The sequence below is a fragment of the Anolis sagrei genome, chromosome 3 (assembly GCF_037176765.1).
Source record: "Anolis sagrei isolate rAnoSag1 chromosome 3, rAnoSag1.mat, whole genome shotgun sequence".
Taxonomy (NCBI): domain Eukaryota; kingdom Metazoa; phylum Chordata; class Lepidosauria; order Squamata; family Dactyloidae; genus Anolis; species Anolis sagrei.
In genome coordinates this window covers 10,614,402-10,630,421 of record NC_090023.1, presented here as the reverse complement: position 1 = coordinate 10,630,421, position 16,020 = coordinate 10,614,402, and the positions used below count along the sequence as shown (strand labels likewise).

The window sequence follows — 16,020 nt, the reverse complement described above, 5'->3', positions numbered from 1 at the left end:
AGAGAATACTTCCTCCTTTCTTCCCTCCCACCCTCCTTTCCTTACCTTCCTTTTTCACTTTCCCTCCTTTTTTCCCTTCCACACTTTTGTCCTTCCTTCTCTCTTTTTTCCCTCCTTCCTTCTCTCTTTATCCTTCCTTCCCTAGGGGTGACAAAAGCGGTATATTTAATACTGTAAATAAATAAATAAATCTTGCCTTTTCTTCCTTCTCTCTTTCCTTCCTCCTTCCCTCCTTCCTTTCCTTACCTCCCTCTTTCTATGGCCATACAACCTGGAAAACTCACAACAGCAAGATAACAGATAGATTGGGGAAAATAATAGGAATATGTCTGGGCAAAGAAACAGGTCTTTGGTTGGCAATGGAAATTTCAGTGGGAGTACATTTCATTTAATTTTAAGCCAGGTAACAAATGTCAAAATGGTAAAAATGCAAACTGAGGGTGAGACTGTTAAAATGGTATAAAATAGAGACAGTTAAACTGGTTTAAAACATCTGTAACGACACCCTCCAAGTCCAAAGAACTGTCACTTCGGTTGATTTTTTTTTTTTACTATTATTCTTTTACAATCATATTATGCTAAAGCCTCCCCAAAGCCTTCCATCACGCTTGTTTCCTCCGATGTTTGACCTTTCTTGCAAAACAACAGCCAGTCAATCAAGTTCGGCCACAGTGGGGAGAAGCAATAATTTCCTAGCCTGGCACCGGGCTAATCAGTGCCAAAAAAGGAGAAACCCTTCTTTCCTCTGGAGCTATTTTTTGCCTGATTCTCTCCCTGCGAAGAAGAATGCATTAAAAGGCTACTCCGCTTGCTCCAACACTGCTCAGCTTGTAGTAGTCTGTGTCACCTCCCAGCATGCCTATTAGCTGAGCTTGTACAATACTTTTTTTTAAATCCCTGTTGTTATTTTTCCCCATTTTGTTGCTTTTCACTCTCACATCTGTCAAACTATGTAAATTGACAAAGCTGCATTAGAATCGGTAAATATGTATGAAAGCAAGCAAATGGCACTTAAGCGTTCCTGATCTATCAGGTTTGCAGCAGCTGTCATGGATCGTGGCTAGTACATTTTTTCTTCCACAAAATATTTTGGCTCGTACACAAGTTTTAAATGGGCCACGTAATTCAAAGCATCTTTTTACAGGTATCTTACCATTGATAAAAAGGTGAGTTTAAGACAAAATACAATTTATTGTCGAAGGCTTTCATGGCCGGAATTACTGGGTTGTTGTAGGGCTTTTCGGGCTATATGGCCATGGTCTAGAGACATTCTCTCCTGACGTTTCGCCTGCATCTATGGCAAGCATCCTCAGAGGTAGTGAGGTCTGTTGGAACTAGGAAAAAGGGTTGATATATCTGTGGAATGACCAGGGTGGGACAAAGGACTCTTGTCTGCTGGAGCTAGGTGTGAATGTTTCAACTGACCACCTTGATTAGCATTTGATAGCCTGACAGTGCCTAGAGCAAACTTTTGTTGAGAGGTAATTAGATGTCCTTGTTTGTTTCCTCTCTGTTGTTGTGCTGTTGTAATTTTAGAGTTTTTTTTAATACTGGTAGCCAGATTTTGTTCATTTTCATGGTTTCCTCCTTTCCGTTGAAATTGTCCACATGCTTGTGTATTTCAATGGCTTACACAAAATTACAACAGCACCACAACAGAGAGGAAACAAACAAGGACGTTTCGCCTGCATCTATGGCAAGCATCCTCAGAGGTAGTGAGGTCTGCTGGAATCAGGACAATGGGTTTATATATCTGTGGAATGGCTGGGGTGGGGCAAAGAGCTCTTTTCTGCTGGAGCTAGGTGTGAATGTTTCAACTGACCACCTTCATTAGCATTTGAAGGCCTGGCTGAGCCTGGGAAAATCTCTTGTTGAGAGGTGTTAAGATGTGCCTGGTTGTTTCCTCTCTGCTGTTTTGCTGTTGTAATTTTAGAGTTTTTCATGGTTTCCTCCTTTCCGTTGAAATTGTCCACATGCTTGTGGATTTCAATGGCTTCTCTGTGTAGTCTGACATGGTGGTTGTGAGAGTGGTCCAGCACTTCTGTGTTCTCAAATAAAATGCTATAAATTGTTTATTCTTAGTTGCATGTATTTTATGTGGATGTGTAAAAATAGTACCTAGCCATGCCATTATTTGAAAAACAAGATCAGATATCATCAGCTCATTAACAGCAACTCTGGTGGGATATTTGCAGCTTGAGTAACAAGTTGTTTAATAGCACTTCTTTCTCCGTGGTTATGGTATTTTGCAGGCCCTCCAAGAAGAGATCAAAATTTCCGGCAGTAAAATCAAGTTGAGTTACCTGAGCAGCCGTACGGCCGGCTATAGATCAGTCTTAAGGATCAGCCTAACCCATCCCACCATACCGTTCAACCTGATGAAGGTCCACCTCATGGTTGCTGTTGAAGGACGTCTTTTCAGGAAATGGTTTGCTGCAGCTCCAGACCTCTCCTACTACTTTGTGTGGGACAAGACTGATGTCTACAATCAGAAGGTGTATGGATTGTCTGAAGTCTTTGGTAAGATGTCTCCTGGATCTCATAAAGCAGTGTTTTTCAGGCTACCTGATGTAGGGGAACCAGTAATAGATTTTTTTCCCAGTGCGCCATGGACTAGCACTGTAATTGTGCCTGTGAGGAAGTATTAATCTTCTTTAATGCCACTAATATTCCGTGAGGAACCTTCTTTTAGATATCAATTAAACTGCCACCAATATGTTTAGAGACGCTGGTTTATGTCTCTGTTTATCTTTAGTTGTGTTGTGAGGTGACTTTGGTAGTGTGGAATGCACCAAGCATAAAAGCAATGGAGGAGGCAGGTTTGAAATACAAAGAGAATAAGTTTTATTGTTAACAGAACGTAATTGTTACAGTTTTGAGAATTTGAACTTGGCACAAGGCTTGATGTTACAAAATGGCTGGTTTGAGATACATTCAGGCTTCTGATGTTACAATTCTACAAACTCCTTCTTTAGTGAAGTGCTTATACTACTTCAGAGTTCCCTATTGTGAATGTCCACACTGTTTGCCCTATACTTGGAACAAACCACTGATCACCAGTCTTTCCTTACTGGCGATCCTTAAAACCCCCTCTGTTAGATTCTTTTAACCTAAGCAATCTAACAAGGTAGCACCTTCAGCTCTCTTGCTGAAGAAATATTCACAAATTCTAAGAACTACTGAATTCTCACAGCTTCACAACCCAGAGCCCTAATTGACTCTGAACCTCTTCCCCGGGTCTCATCCACCGGACTAAACTACTTTTCCCAGAGTCCTTTCTTGACTCTGCTATTTCCCAGAGCCCTTAACTGGCTCTGCTCTTCTCCTCAGGGTCTCTTCCTCCTGACTGAATATTAACTGACGCTTTCAAACCTTTTATTCCTTAAACTCCGCCCACCTCCTCTGAGGCTTTGTTACCATGGCAACCTATCTCTCTCAGCTAGGCCCTGGCAACAAATGTAATACATAAATACAGATTCAAACACATTATAGATAACACTTTATAATAAACATTATAAATACAGTTTAAACACATTATAAATAACACTTTATAATAAACACATCTCTACAGTGCCCTTTGGCTACAATTGTTTCCTGATAACTTGCCTGGAATTGACAGCCAATGGCTTTCAGACTGGTTGGGGGGGGGATCCCACTTTGAGTAGTACTTGTCTAAAGGAAGATGACCCTATTTACATTGACCACTTAAATTGTGGTACATATGGATCAGTGCTGTATCAGGCAAACATTGTTGCACCCAAAGTCCAAATGCAAAAAGACTCACAGATTAGAATAAAAATGAACAGAAAAATCTTTACTCAGCAGAGATGAAACATAAACATGCAGTGTTGCATACAAAAATCAAACAGTGCAAGAAACTTACATAGTCTTTGTAAGTAAGGCATCTTCATCTTATATATCAAATGAGAGAGCAAAAAATAAACCTTGAGTAAATAGCTATTCCACCACAGCCTCCTTCAGAGTAGCTTCTCCATGCTGCTCCCCAGAGCAAAGCCTTTGAGCATAAATCTGCTCAGAGAAAAAGCTCTCCACCATCCACACCCATCCTGTATTCTAAAAAAAACCCCATACAGATATACCCCATTGGATATGACCCAAGTTTGCTGGTTGACCTACATTCCCAGCTGTACATGACACCTGGGAATGTAGTCAACACCATAAGATTTTTCTTCAACACACACACACACACACACACACACACACGGTCCTGCTATGACTTACCGCAACAAACACCACATGAGGCAGACATCAACGGATAGGTAGGACCCATGCCACAACTAGACAGGAAGGTGGGGGACACAGTTAGGGTGGTTTGAGGAGTCCCTGTTTGGACCATAGCCAGGTCTAATATCACATTCAGCATGCTACATCACCCCTGAGATATGTTCCTTGTAGATCTGCCCCATGTCCTCTTACGTGAGTTTTCCTGCCTATTCAAAATGACTGAGAAAGCTCCCTTTTTTGCATGTCCAGTCATCTTCTGGAATACAGTGGACAGGTTAACTCAGATATTGTTGGCCATTTATCAGGGTTTTTCTAGCTATGGATTTGTGCATCAAGAGGAGTTTGGATTAACCACCGTTGGAGTACAGTATATCCCCTTAATGACGTGTTCCAGGACTTCACATGGGTATGCAAAACCCAGTGACACAGCGGGCTAAACCGCTGAGCTACCAAACTTGCTGACCAAAAGGTCTGTGGTTCAAATCTGGGGAATGTGGTGGAGGCTCCTTCTTTGGAAGCTTTTAAACAGAGGCTGGATGGCCATCTGTCAGGGGTGATTTGAATGCAGTGTTCCTGCTTCTTGGCAGGGGGTTGGACTGGATGGCCCATGAGGTCTCTTCCAACTCTTTGATTCTATGATACTATGATTCCCGCTGTTAGCCCCAGATTCTGCCAATTTAGCAGTTCGAAAACATGCAAATGTGAGTAGATAAATAGGTACCACTTCGACAGGAAGGTAAAGGCTCTCCATGCAGTCATTCTGGCCACATGACCTTGGAGGTGTCTACAGACAATACCGGCTCTTTTGCTTAGAAAGGGAGATGAGCATCACCCCCCACCCCCAGAGTCGGACATGACTAGACTTAATGTTAAGGGGAAAACTTAACCTTTACTTTATGCAAAACCAGGGTAATAGTGAACCCTGTTGCATAAGCCAATCATATCAGTAGAAGCATGCCACAGGATCTAGGAAATGCCTAGAGATAACCCCTCTCTAGGCATAATTAAATCCTCCAGCATGAGTAGATCAGTAGGTACAACTTTGGCGGGAAGGTAATGCCTCTCCTTGCACTAACTCTGGCCACATGACCTTGGAGGCATCTATGGACAATGCAGGTTCTTCTGTTTAGAAAGGGAGATGAGCATCACCCCCCAGAGTCAGACATGACTAGACTTAATGTCAAGGGGAAATGTTTACCTTTACTTTATGCAAAACCAGGGTAATAGTGAACCCTGTTACATAAGCCAATCATATCAGTAGAAAAACATCAGGGATTGACACTACAGGACCTAGGAAATGCCTAGAGATGACCCCTCTCGAGGCATAATTAAATCCTCCAATATGCAAGTAGATCAGTAGGTACATCTGTGGACAATGCCGGCTGTTCTGCTTAAAAAGGAGATAAGCATCTCCACTACCCCCCCCCCCCCCCCCCCCCCGGAGTCAGACATGACTAGACTTAATGTCAAGGGAAAATTTTACCTTTACTTTATGCAAAACCAGGGTAATAGTGAACCCTGTTGCATAAGCCAATTTATTTATTTGTCGTGTCAGGGCAAACAGTCAATTGTATTACATTTCTAACAGAACAAAACAAACAAACAGACAAAATACAAAATTTGCAAGTTTGGTAGTTGATTAAATGTCCTTTGACCAGTATCTGGCCACTTGGAGTGCTTCTGGTGTTGCTGCAAGAAGGTCCTCCATTGTGTATGTGGCAGGGCTCAGGGTGCATTGCAGCAGGTGGTCAGTGGTTTGCTCTTCTCCGCACTCGCATGTCGTGGATTCCACTTTGTGGCCCCATTTCTTGAGGTTGGCTCTGCATCTCGTGGTGCCAGAGCGCAGTCTGTTCAGTGCCTTCCAAGTCACCCAGTCTTCTGTGTGCCCAAGGGGAGTCTCTCATTTGGTATCAGCCATTAGTTGAGGTTCTGGGTTTGAGCCTGCCACTTTTGGACTCTCACTTGCTGAGGTGTTCCAGTGAGTGTCTCCGCAGATCTTAGAAAACTATTTCTAGATTTAAGTCATTGACGTGCTGGCTGATACCCAAACAGGGGATGAGCTGGAGATGTCTCTGCCTTGGTCCTTTCACTATTGGCTGCTACTTCCCGGCAGATGTCAGGTGGTGCAATACCAGCTAAGCAGTGTAATTTCTCCAGTGGTGTAGGGCGCAGACACCCCGTGATAATGCGGCATGTCTCATTAAGAGCCACATCCACTGTTTTAGTGTGGTGAGATGTGTTCCACACTGGGCATGCGTACTCAGCAGCAGAGTAGCATAGCGCAAGGGCAGATGTCTTCACTGTGTCTGGTTGTGACCCCCAGGTTGTGCCAGTCAGCTTTCATATAATATTGCTTCTAGCACCCACTTTTTGCTTGCTGTTCAGGCAGTGCTTCTTGTAGGTAAGAGCATGGTCCAGAGTGACTCCTAGGTGTTTGGGTGCGTTGCAATGCTCCAGTGGGATTCAGTAGAAAAACAACATGGATTGACACTACAGGACCTAGGAAATGCCTAGAGATGACCTCTCTCTAGGCATCATTAAATCCGCCAACATGAGTATACTGTCAACTCCCGACTGAATCATACCATTGAAACACCTAAAGGTATAGGAAAAGATGGAAAATGCCTTGAGGTACAGGAAACACACTGTTTAAGGGATGGATATATTCAAGAATGCTTTAAATATTCAATAATTGGTCAAAGAAATTGGTTCTCTAGAGTCAGGAAGCTCTTGCGTTCATGAAAGTCTTCCCAGTTCAGGACCTTGTCTCCAACACTCTTCAAAAAGTGCAGTTTTCAAAACCTTTCGCAGCAGGAAGGCAATTGCTAAATTGCTTGTTGCTTCCTGAAAGAATAAAACCAGTGAAGAATTACATCCTTAATTTGGACCTGCCCCTTTCTGTCCTGCTTCAGTGGACCTCTCTGGCCAGGAAAAGAAAAATTGCATCAGGGAGCAAAATGCAAAGTGAAAGACCTTGAACATTCCAGGGCTAATAAACATGTCCCTGATCCAGCAATTTTTAAATAATTAGCACATTTGTTCAACATCTATTACCGCACTGACCTTTTTTTAAATGCACAGTAGCCTTTAAAGAGGAAGGCTCTGTATGGACGTGAGAGTGTTTCAAATAAGGATCGGTTCTGGCCTGCAGAAATGCCCTTCTGCCCAAACTAGGCACCCAATTATAAGTCCCCGCTTGTGCTGAGTGTGCAATTCTGGTGTGATTAAGTTGCCGTTTTCTTTTCTCTTCTTTCCCATTTGCGCTTCCCGTCGCTCCCAGTTTCAGTGGGCTACGAATACGAATCCTGTCCTGACTTGATCCTGTGGGAGAAGCGGACTGCGGTGCTTCAGGGTTACGAAATCGACGCGTCCAAACTTGGAGGGTGGTCTTTGGACAAGCACCATGCTCTCAACATCCAGAGTGGTGCGTCAGCTTTCTGTAACGGCTTCTTCCCACTTTCTCTTTCCTCCTGGTTTGTAATAGCAAAAAATAGAGCGAGTCTGACACAGTTGCACAATGCATAGGAGCTCTTCCGCCATTAATAATTCAACCCAAATGGGAGGGGAAAGCACACCCGTGCACGTCGATTGCTAACAAATTATTTATTGTAACCTACATATTGTGCCAACATTTTTTTAAAAGAAATGTGAATCTACAAAGCTGGAGATAAATCGCCCACTCAGAATCTACTGCAAGCATTTATTTTTGGCAGAGCCTGTTCTCAATACCACCATCTTTGAATGGCTTTGGAAGCACACTTGTGCTGTCGCACGCTGGGCCTGTGCATAAGACTGTAGACAGGACATAAATTCTGTGTGCCCAACGGGGACGCCAGGGCTGCCTCAGATTAAAGGCCTTTGGATTTCCTTAAACAGAGTCTTTAGATTGCTTAAAGGTTCAACAAAGTTCTTTATTAATGAAAACAAACAGGTACTTTAAGGCTTTCTTAACTGGCTTTCTCTCAGTCTTGTCCACAGGGAACAGGCACTATCTTCATAACTGTAACTAATTGGGAAATCCTTAACTTCTAATCTGGGCAGTCTGTCTTTGCCTCTGATGGCGTGGAGCCCCTACACCTGGTACCAACTGCTTCTGGTTTCCGCGAGTGACCCTTACCAAGCAGAGCTTTGTAGACCTCCAGGGGAAAAGGAGTTCAGGTTTCAGTGATGGTTGACTGAAGTCCCTCCACAAAGGAGCTGTAAGGCTGTATGATCCTCGGCCAAGCTGTGGGCTGTATAACCCCGGCCAAGCTGTAGGCTGTATATCTCCCCGGCCAAGCCGTAGAAGACGAAGCTTTCTACAGGAGCTCTTGGTATGATGTCCTGCATGAAAAGCTTCTCTGTGTGGACTGAACCCAAACTGGGTCCTATTCCCTCCAAAACCCAAAAAAGGGGGCGGGACCAGGGAACCTAACTATAATTGACAGAAGAAGCCACCTATCTGCAGAGTCCCTGAAACTTAGGACTACAACAAACATTCAATGCAAAGCAAACAAAATTGGAGCTCCTGGTACAGCTGTACCTGCACAACACTTAACAAAGTACCAAGTGTATCCATCTATATGACTCCATCTACCCTGCCATAATGCAGTTTGAAACTGCATCATATGGCCAGTGTAAACTCATATAATCCAGTTCGGGGCAGTTAAACTGAATTTTATTTATTTATTTATTTGTTATGTATTTAAAACATTTATATTCCGCTCTTCTCATCCCAAAGGGGACTAAGGGCGGAGCACAGCATATATACGGCAAACATTCAATGCCGGGACAAGATTCATATATGCATACATAAACATTATAGAGAATAAAGTTAAATATTATTACAAGTTGGGTCTCTCTTATCCAGACATCCAAAATATTCCAAAACTTGAAACTTTTTAGCTGTCACCCATCCACTTCTGCCTTTAGGGAAAGTGGGCACGTCACACATCCATCACCCTGTCTCTTCACATCCACTTTCTTTAATTTTTATGTTTGTTTGCTTGGATGGAATGGCTTTTGTGACATTTGTGTGGCCCCTGGGGGGCTCCTGAGCCCTCAGAATTGCCCCCAAACTGAAACGGCCCCTATTTCTTTATTTATTCTCCTTTTCTTGCTCTCCAGGCATCCTGCATAAAGGGAATGGGGAAAACCAGTTCATCTCTCAGCAGCCGCCGGTTATAGGGAGTATAATGGGAAACGGACGGAGGAGAAGCATCTCCTGCCCAAGTTGCAATGGCCTTGCGGATGGCAACAAGCTCCTGGCTCCTGTCGCCCTGACCTGTGGATCGGATGGAAGCATTTACGTTGGAGACTTCAACTACATCAGAAGAATCTTCCCTTCTGGAAATGTCACCAACATACTGGAATTAAGGTGTGCCAGGCTGCTCTGTGAAATCTAGGATCTTTTAAAATTACACCTGTATAGATCCATAGTACTTAAAGGAGTGCCCCCCTTTCTCTCTCTCTCTGTGTGTGTGTGTGTGTGTGTACACACACACATATATATGGAGCCCACTGGTAGCACAGTGGGTTAAACCACCGAGCTGTCGAATTTGCTGACCAAAAAGTTGGTGGTTTGAATCCAAGTAGCGAGGTGAGCTCCCACTGTTAGCCCCAGCTTCTGCCAACCTAGCACTTCTAAAAATATGTAAATGTGAGTAGATCAATAGGTACCGCTCGGTGGGAAGGTAATGGTGCTCCATGCAGTCATGCCAGCCACATGACCTTGAAGGTGTCTACGGACAACGCTGGCTCTTCGGCTTAGAAATGGAGATGAGCAACAACCCCCAGAGTTGGACGCGACTGGACTTAATGTCAGCACACACACACACACACACATACATATATATATATGGAGCCTGTCGAATTTGCTGACCAAAACGTTGGTGGTTTGAATCCAAGTAGTGAGATGAGCTCCCACTGTTAGCCCCAGCTTCTGCCAACCTAGCAATTTGAAAACATGCAGATGTGAGTAGATCAATAGGTACCGCTCCGGTGGGAAGGTAACAGTGCTCCATGCAGTCATGCTGGCCACATGACCTTGGAGGTGTCTACGGACAATGCTGGCTCTTCGGCTTAGAAATGGAGATGAGCAACAACCCCCAGAGTCGGACACAACTGGATTTAATGTCAGGGGAAAACCTTTACCTTTACTATATGTGTGTGTGTGTGTGTAATATAATATATTCCTGCCCAATAATTGAGTTCTGTTGGATGGGGCCCTCACTGTGTCCCACTAGTGAGGGAGATATGTTACGGGAGGATATGGGAGAGGGATTGCAGAACAATACATAACAACAATAATAATTTCAACAGAAAGGAAGAAACCATGAAAATGAACAAAATCTGGCTACCACTATTAAAAAAAACTCAAAAATTACAACAGCAAACAACAGGGAGTAAACAATCAGGCACATTAAATCACCTCTCAAAGAAAGATTCCCCCAGGCACTTCCAAGCCATTAAATGCTTATCAAGGTGGTCAGTTGAAACATTCACACCTAGCTCCAGCAGACAAGAGTCCTTTGTCCCACCCTGGTCATTCCACAGATATATAAACCCTTTTTCCTAGTTCCAACAGACCTCACTACCTCTGAGGACGCTTGCCATAGATGCAGGCGAAACGTCAGGAGAAAATGCCTCTAGACCATGGCCATATAGCCCGGAAAAACCTACAACAACCCAGTGATTCTGGCCATGAAAGCTTTCGACAAAACAATAACAGTACAGAATATAAATAATCTATCAATTAAAAATTAGACAATTTGAAACTGCTTAAAAGAATTTAAGATTATGAAACCAGTCTGAATGTGTAGCCTGTGCAAAATCAGTTAGACACAGTTAGAAAAATCATGAGTTTTGATGTACTGCTGAAATGATATTACAACCAGTCCTCCACATTCACCACAGTCAAAAACCCTGCTACTTTTTCCCTGGGAAGACACCTCTATGAATTTTTGGGTCTTCTAGTGTGACTCTTTGACAAACATATGCTGCAAGTTGCACTTATGATTGCACTGGATGATCTACTAATGGTTTGGAAAGTATTCATGCTAGGGATGTCTAGATTCTTCACCACAACTCGATTGACAACTTCAGCAGAAGTTTGTTGCAGAGTTGCACCAGAAGATTTAGAAATGTCTTGAAAGAACCTCACAGCCTCTGAGGATGCCTTCCATCGATGTGGGTGAAACATCAGGAGAGAATGCTTCTGGAACATGGCCATATAGCCTAGAAAACTCACAGCAGACCTGTGATTCCAGCCATGAGAGCCTTCGACAACGTCTTGAAAGGACACATTAATAAACGCCATGGATAATAAAATCTGCAAAGGTTGAACCCAAAAAAGTGGAGAATTGATTGTAATGTTTTTGCCAATTGAGCCTCAAGGGAAGATCATAGCCCAGCAGGAGTGTAGGAAGACCTGGCAACCTGTTTAAATTGTGAATTGCTGCTCCTGGAAGCTTTCAAAAGACGTAAATCTTTCTTTTTAAGCCAGAAAGAGGACAATCCAAGGACTCTGGCAAGGACAGTGATTACAAAATAGCCCTGGAGGACTTTCTTGCGACCACATTTGGCCCTTCCTTGAAGTGAAGCTAGGAGAAGGCATGGGTCTAATCAGTTAAATATATCCTTTGTGGTTTATCTTCCGTATATGCTGAAAATTAACAGGCAACCCTCAGGAAAGATCTAATCTTGGACTAATAACAATATATAGAAGGTATCCAGGACATTAGAGGGTCATTCATAACTAGGGCACTATGATTTATCTCTCCAAACTATTCCTGAAGTTGCACTCTTCCCAACTGTCTCAGTGACTCCTTGTAGAAAAGAAGTAAAATAGAAGAAACGGGAAACTTTCACTCTGTGGAAAAATGTCATAAATCAGTTCAGGGAATATATTGTTGAAGGCTTTCATGGCCAGAATCAATGGGTTGTTGTAGGTTTTTCAGGCTATATGGCCATGTTCTAGAAGCATTCTCTTCTGATGTTTCACCTACATCTGTGGCGGGCATCCTCTGAGGATCCTTTGAGGCAGGTGAAACGTCAGGAGAAAATGCTTCTAGAATATGGCCATATAGCTCAAAAAACCTACAACAACCCAGTTTACTGAATATCCAGGTTTAATTTTGCAGCCAGAAATATACTATTCTGCAGTGTTGTTAACTCATGGTGTCATCCCATGGAACTCCTCTTGCCCTGGACCAGACCACAATATTGTTGATATAATACCAAAATATGCACCGGGACTGTGGCACAGCTGTATGAGTGTCTGCTGCATTAAGATCACTTCTGACCGCAAGGTCATGAGTTCAAAGCCAGCCCAGATCAGAGTGAGCTTCCGATCAATTGTGTAGCTTGTTGTCGACCTTTGCAAACCCGAAAGATAGTTGCATCTCTCAAGTAGGAAAATTAGGTACCACCTATGTGTGGGAAGGCTAATTTAACAAAATTTATGAGGCCATAAAAAAGACTCCAGCAAAGCACTCCAGCAAAAGCATGCGGGGAATGTGGAAGTACTTCAGCAGTGTCGCAGATGGATGATGAAAGCGACAGCTCCCCTGGCGGCCAGAAAAAGTTAAATAGCCTCTGACTGTTTGTCTATATCTGTTGTGTGTCTTTGGCATTGAATGTTTGCCATATATGTGTACATTGTAATCCGCCCTGAGTCCCCTGCAGGGTGAGAAGGGTGGAATATAAATACTGTCAATAAATAAATAAATAAATAAATAAATATTTGCTTAAATTATTTATTTATTTATTTACCTATTTATACCCCACTTTTCTCTACCCTGAAGGGGACTCAAGATGACTTACATATAGGCAATTATTCAATGCCTTAAAACACATACAATTCCAGTAACATTACAATTAATACATATTAAGCATTTAAAACATTTAAAAACTAGGGCTGGGCGGTTTCGTTTCGTAATTTCGTAATTCGTTAAAAATTAGTTATTTTTTTTTTATATAATGAAGCAATATTGAACCATTCAGGAGCATCTAAAAAACGAAACGAATTTTTCAATTCGTTTCGTAATTGCTTCGTATTCGTTTCGTATTCGTTTCGAAATCGTTTCGTTATTATTTCCGCATGTCTGGGGCAAGTTTTATAGTTGTTGTTTGTTTAATCAGTGAAAACAAAATATAAATATCACACCAACAGTCAACAACAGAGGGAGAGGGAAGCTTCAAAAGTTCCCCCTGTCCCATATGGAGGTTTTTTAGCATATTGCGCGGTCGCGTCCGCCATTAACGAATCGATTCGTATTCGTTTCGTATTGTTTCGTAATTTTACGAAATTTCGTAAATATCGAACTTTTTGAAAGAAAAAATTCGGAATTCTTTTAAATATCGAAACGCAAAAAACCCGAAAAAACGAATTGAGTTTAGAAACAAATTTTTCCATGGTTGCCCAGCCCTATTAAAAACAATTACATTCCATATAAAATCATGCCACCCATAATTGTAGTAGAAAGGTCAGGAGAGAATGCCTCTAGAACATGGCCATATAGCCCCCCAAAAAAACTAAAACAACCTTGTGGTAGTAACTATTTTAAAAACAAAAGCAGTATGGGAAAAAGCAGTACATGCTTTGTGGTACATGCATGTGATTGGGAGTGTCACTGTAACTGGGAAATAATGACAACTCTGACCAAAGCACATAAATAGTAAAAGGTTCAAAAAAAAGGAAATTAGCATATATATTTTTCTTGTTGGCATATTCATATAGTACATATAAACTGGGTTTATGAAAGATGCATTTGTGGTTATATCTGGCTAAAGGGATATTTTTATTTAAAAAAATAACACACTTTTGATGAAAAGTGTCTTTTCTTCCTTCCTGGCAGTGAAGTGTCCATTTCTTTTGGAAAAGTTTCCTAGATTGCTCCGCCAGAGAGAGGCCGGCTGGGAACTTGCTTTCCCAGTAGCACTTGCATGGGTCAGCCATTGAAAAGTCTCTGAGTTCCTCTTGGAGCATGATGGGAGTTGAAGTTTTTCTGTCTTTCTGTTTCTCAGCCAATAAAAGGCCTGGTTGTGATTGGCTAAGAATGGACACAACTGGTGACTACCATTTCTAGAACTCTCTCTCTTGCGGTTGGTCTTATTTTTTAAAAAATGTTATGATAAAAATTTAAAATAATTCTTAAAAATCAGTAAATTGGTGATTTGTTCTGAAACTTGGCAGGCCTGCAGTTATAAATAAGGTCTAAAACTCAGGTAGGCTTCATGCAGCTAGCCTTTAAAATGACTGAGGAGTGAGCCCTTAAAGTTTCCCATTGTAACTAATGGGCCAAATCTTTGCTGAATGAAAATTGCAAGACTCTACCCAACACGAAGAGTCGGAGACGACTGAACGAATGAACAACAACTAAACCCAATTCAAGTAACTTTCGGGTAAACAGAATGAGGGGTTAGCCGAAAATGGAACCCGAAATGAGATGCCTTTTGGGTGAATTGCACAAGCCTACTGACTGTATACTTTGCAAGCCAAAGGACTTGAGCTTAGCCTCTGGCATTGTAAGGTTGGTAAGGCTGAGTAAGACCCTCCATCTGTGAGCCTGAAAAGCCATGCCACTCAAAGTCGACAATGGCAGCATTGGATGGCTCAATTAGCTCAATCAGTATAAGAAACACACACATACACTTCCCTCTGCCCTGAATAGAGCAACCGTAGTTCAGCCAACAAAGAAACTATAAAGTCACTCCAGTGTGAAAGCAGCCTCAGCCATTTCTGCTGCTTTTATGCTTAACTTCCAGTGATCAAGAGACGATAAAAGGCCCACAGGCTTTGTGCCTGGCTGGCCTTGGCGAACAGCCATCCAGGGAAACGGTGGCTTTGGGGGGCACAGACGGCTTTTATCTGCACCTTTTGCAAAGTACATTCCCTTGGAGATGAATGCCATTCAGTGTGGTTTCTTTATTGGAGTGCGGGGGTCTGCCTTCCAGAGGAAATGGCAGCTGTAAAACGGGGATTTCAAAAAAGATTGCAGCAGGGAAAGGTTTGTAACTCTTGGCCAGGGATACTGAAAGCAGCCTAAACATTGGTTTGGCTCTCTCCAGTGGCCACTTTGCAAGTCTCGCACAGTGAAACATGAAACGACGTTTGTTGCCCGCAACTCTGCAGCTGTTAAACTCCCTTTCTATCAAATAGAAGCTCACTGACCAGTGGAACAAACTGTTTTTTGTCTTATCACAAAAACGAATGCCAGTCACATCACAGATCCCATCGAGCCAGTCTGTCTCCTTCTCTGTCCTTTTCCTTAGCCCAATTTTGGCTCTTAACATCGAGAAAGTGAGCTGTCCTAAATCAGTGCCACACATGCTTCCTCTTCATCTTGGAAAGAAGTGACGAGCGGAGTGCCGCAGGGTTCCGTCCTGGGCCCGGTCCTGTTCAACATCTTTATTAAGACTTAGATGAAGGGCTAGAAGGCATGATCATCAAGTTTGCAAATTGGGAGGGATAGCCAATAGTCCAGAGGACAGGAGCAGGATTCAAAACGATCTTGACAGATTAGAGAGATGGGCCAAAACTAACAAAATGAAGTTCAACAGTGACAAATGCAAGATACTCCACTTTGGCAGAAAAAATGAAATGCAAAGATACAGAATGGGGGACAATGCCTGGCTCGAGAGCAGTACGTGTGAAAAAGATCTTGGAGTCCTCGTGGACAACAAGTTAAACATGAGCCAACAATGTGATGTGGCGGCAAAAAAAGCCAATGGGATTTTGGCCTGCATCAATAGGAGCATAGTGTCTAGATCTAAGGAAGTAATGCTACCCCTCTA

The 16,020-nt window shown here is 42.6% G+C and overlaps 1 protein-coding gene across 12 annotated transcripts in view; it reads left to right on the top strand.

The window, feature by feature from the left end:
* The window catches only part of TENM4 (teneurin transmembrane protein 4), an 892,306-nt gene that overhangs the window by 796,682 nt on the left and 79,604 nt on the right, over positions 1 to 16,020 (top strand). For all 12 annotated transcript variants that reach the window (XM_067466483.1, XM_067466479.1, XM_067466482.1 and 9 more), the window contains 3 exons: positions 2,253 to 2,520; positions 7,526 to 7,669; positions 9,352 to 9,601. In XM_067466483.1, coding sequence (XP_067322584.1) covers positions 2,253 to 2,520; positions 7,526 to 7,669; positions 9,352 to 9,601 — 662 coding nt within the window. The remainder of the gene's footprint in view (positions 1 to 2,252; positions 2,521 to 7,525; positions 7,670 to 9,351; positions 9,602 to 16,020) is intronic.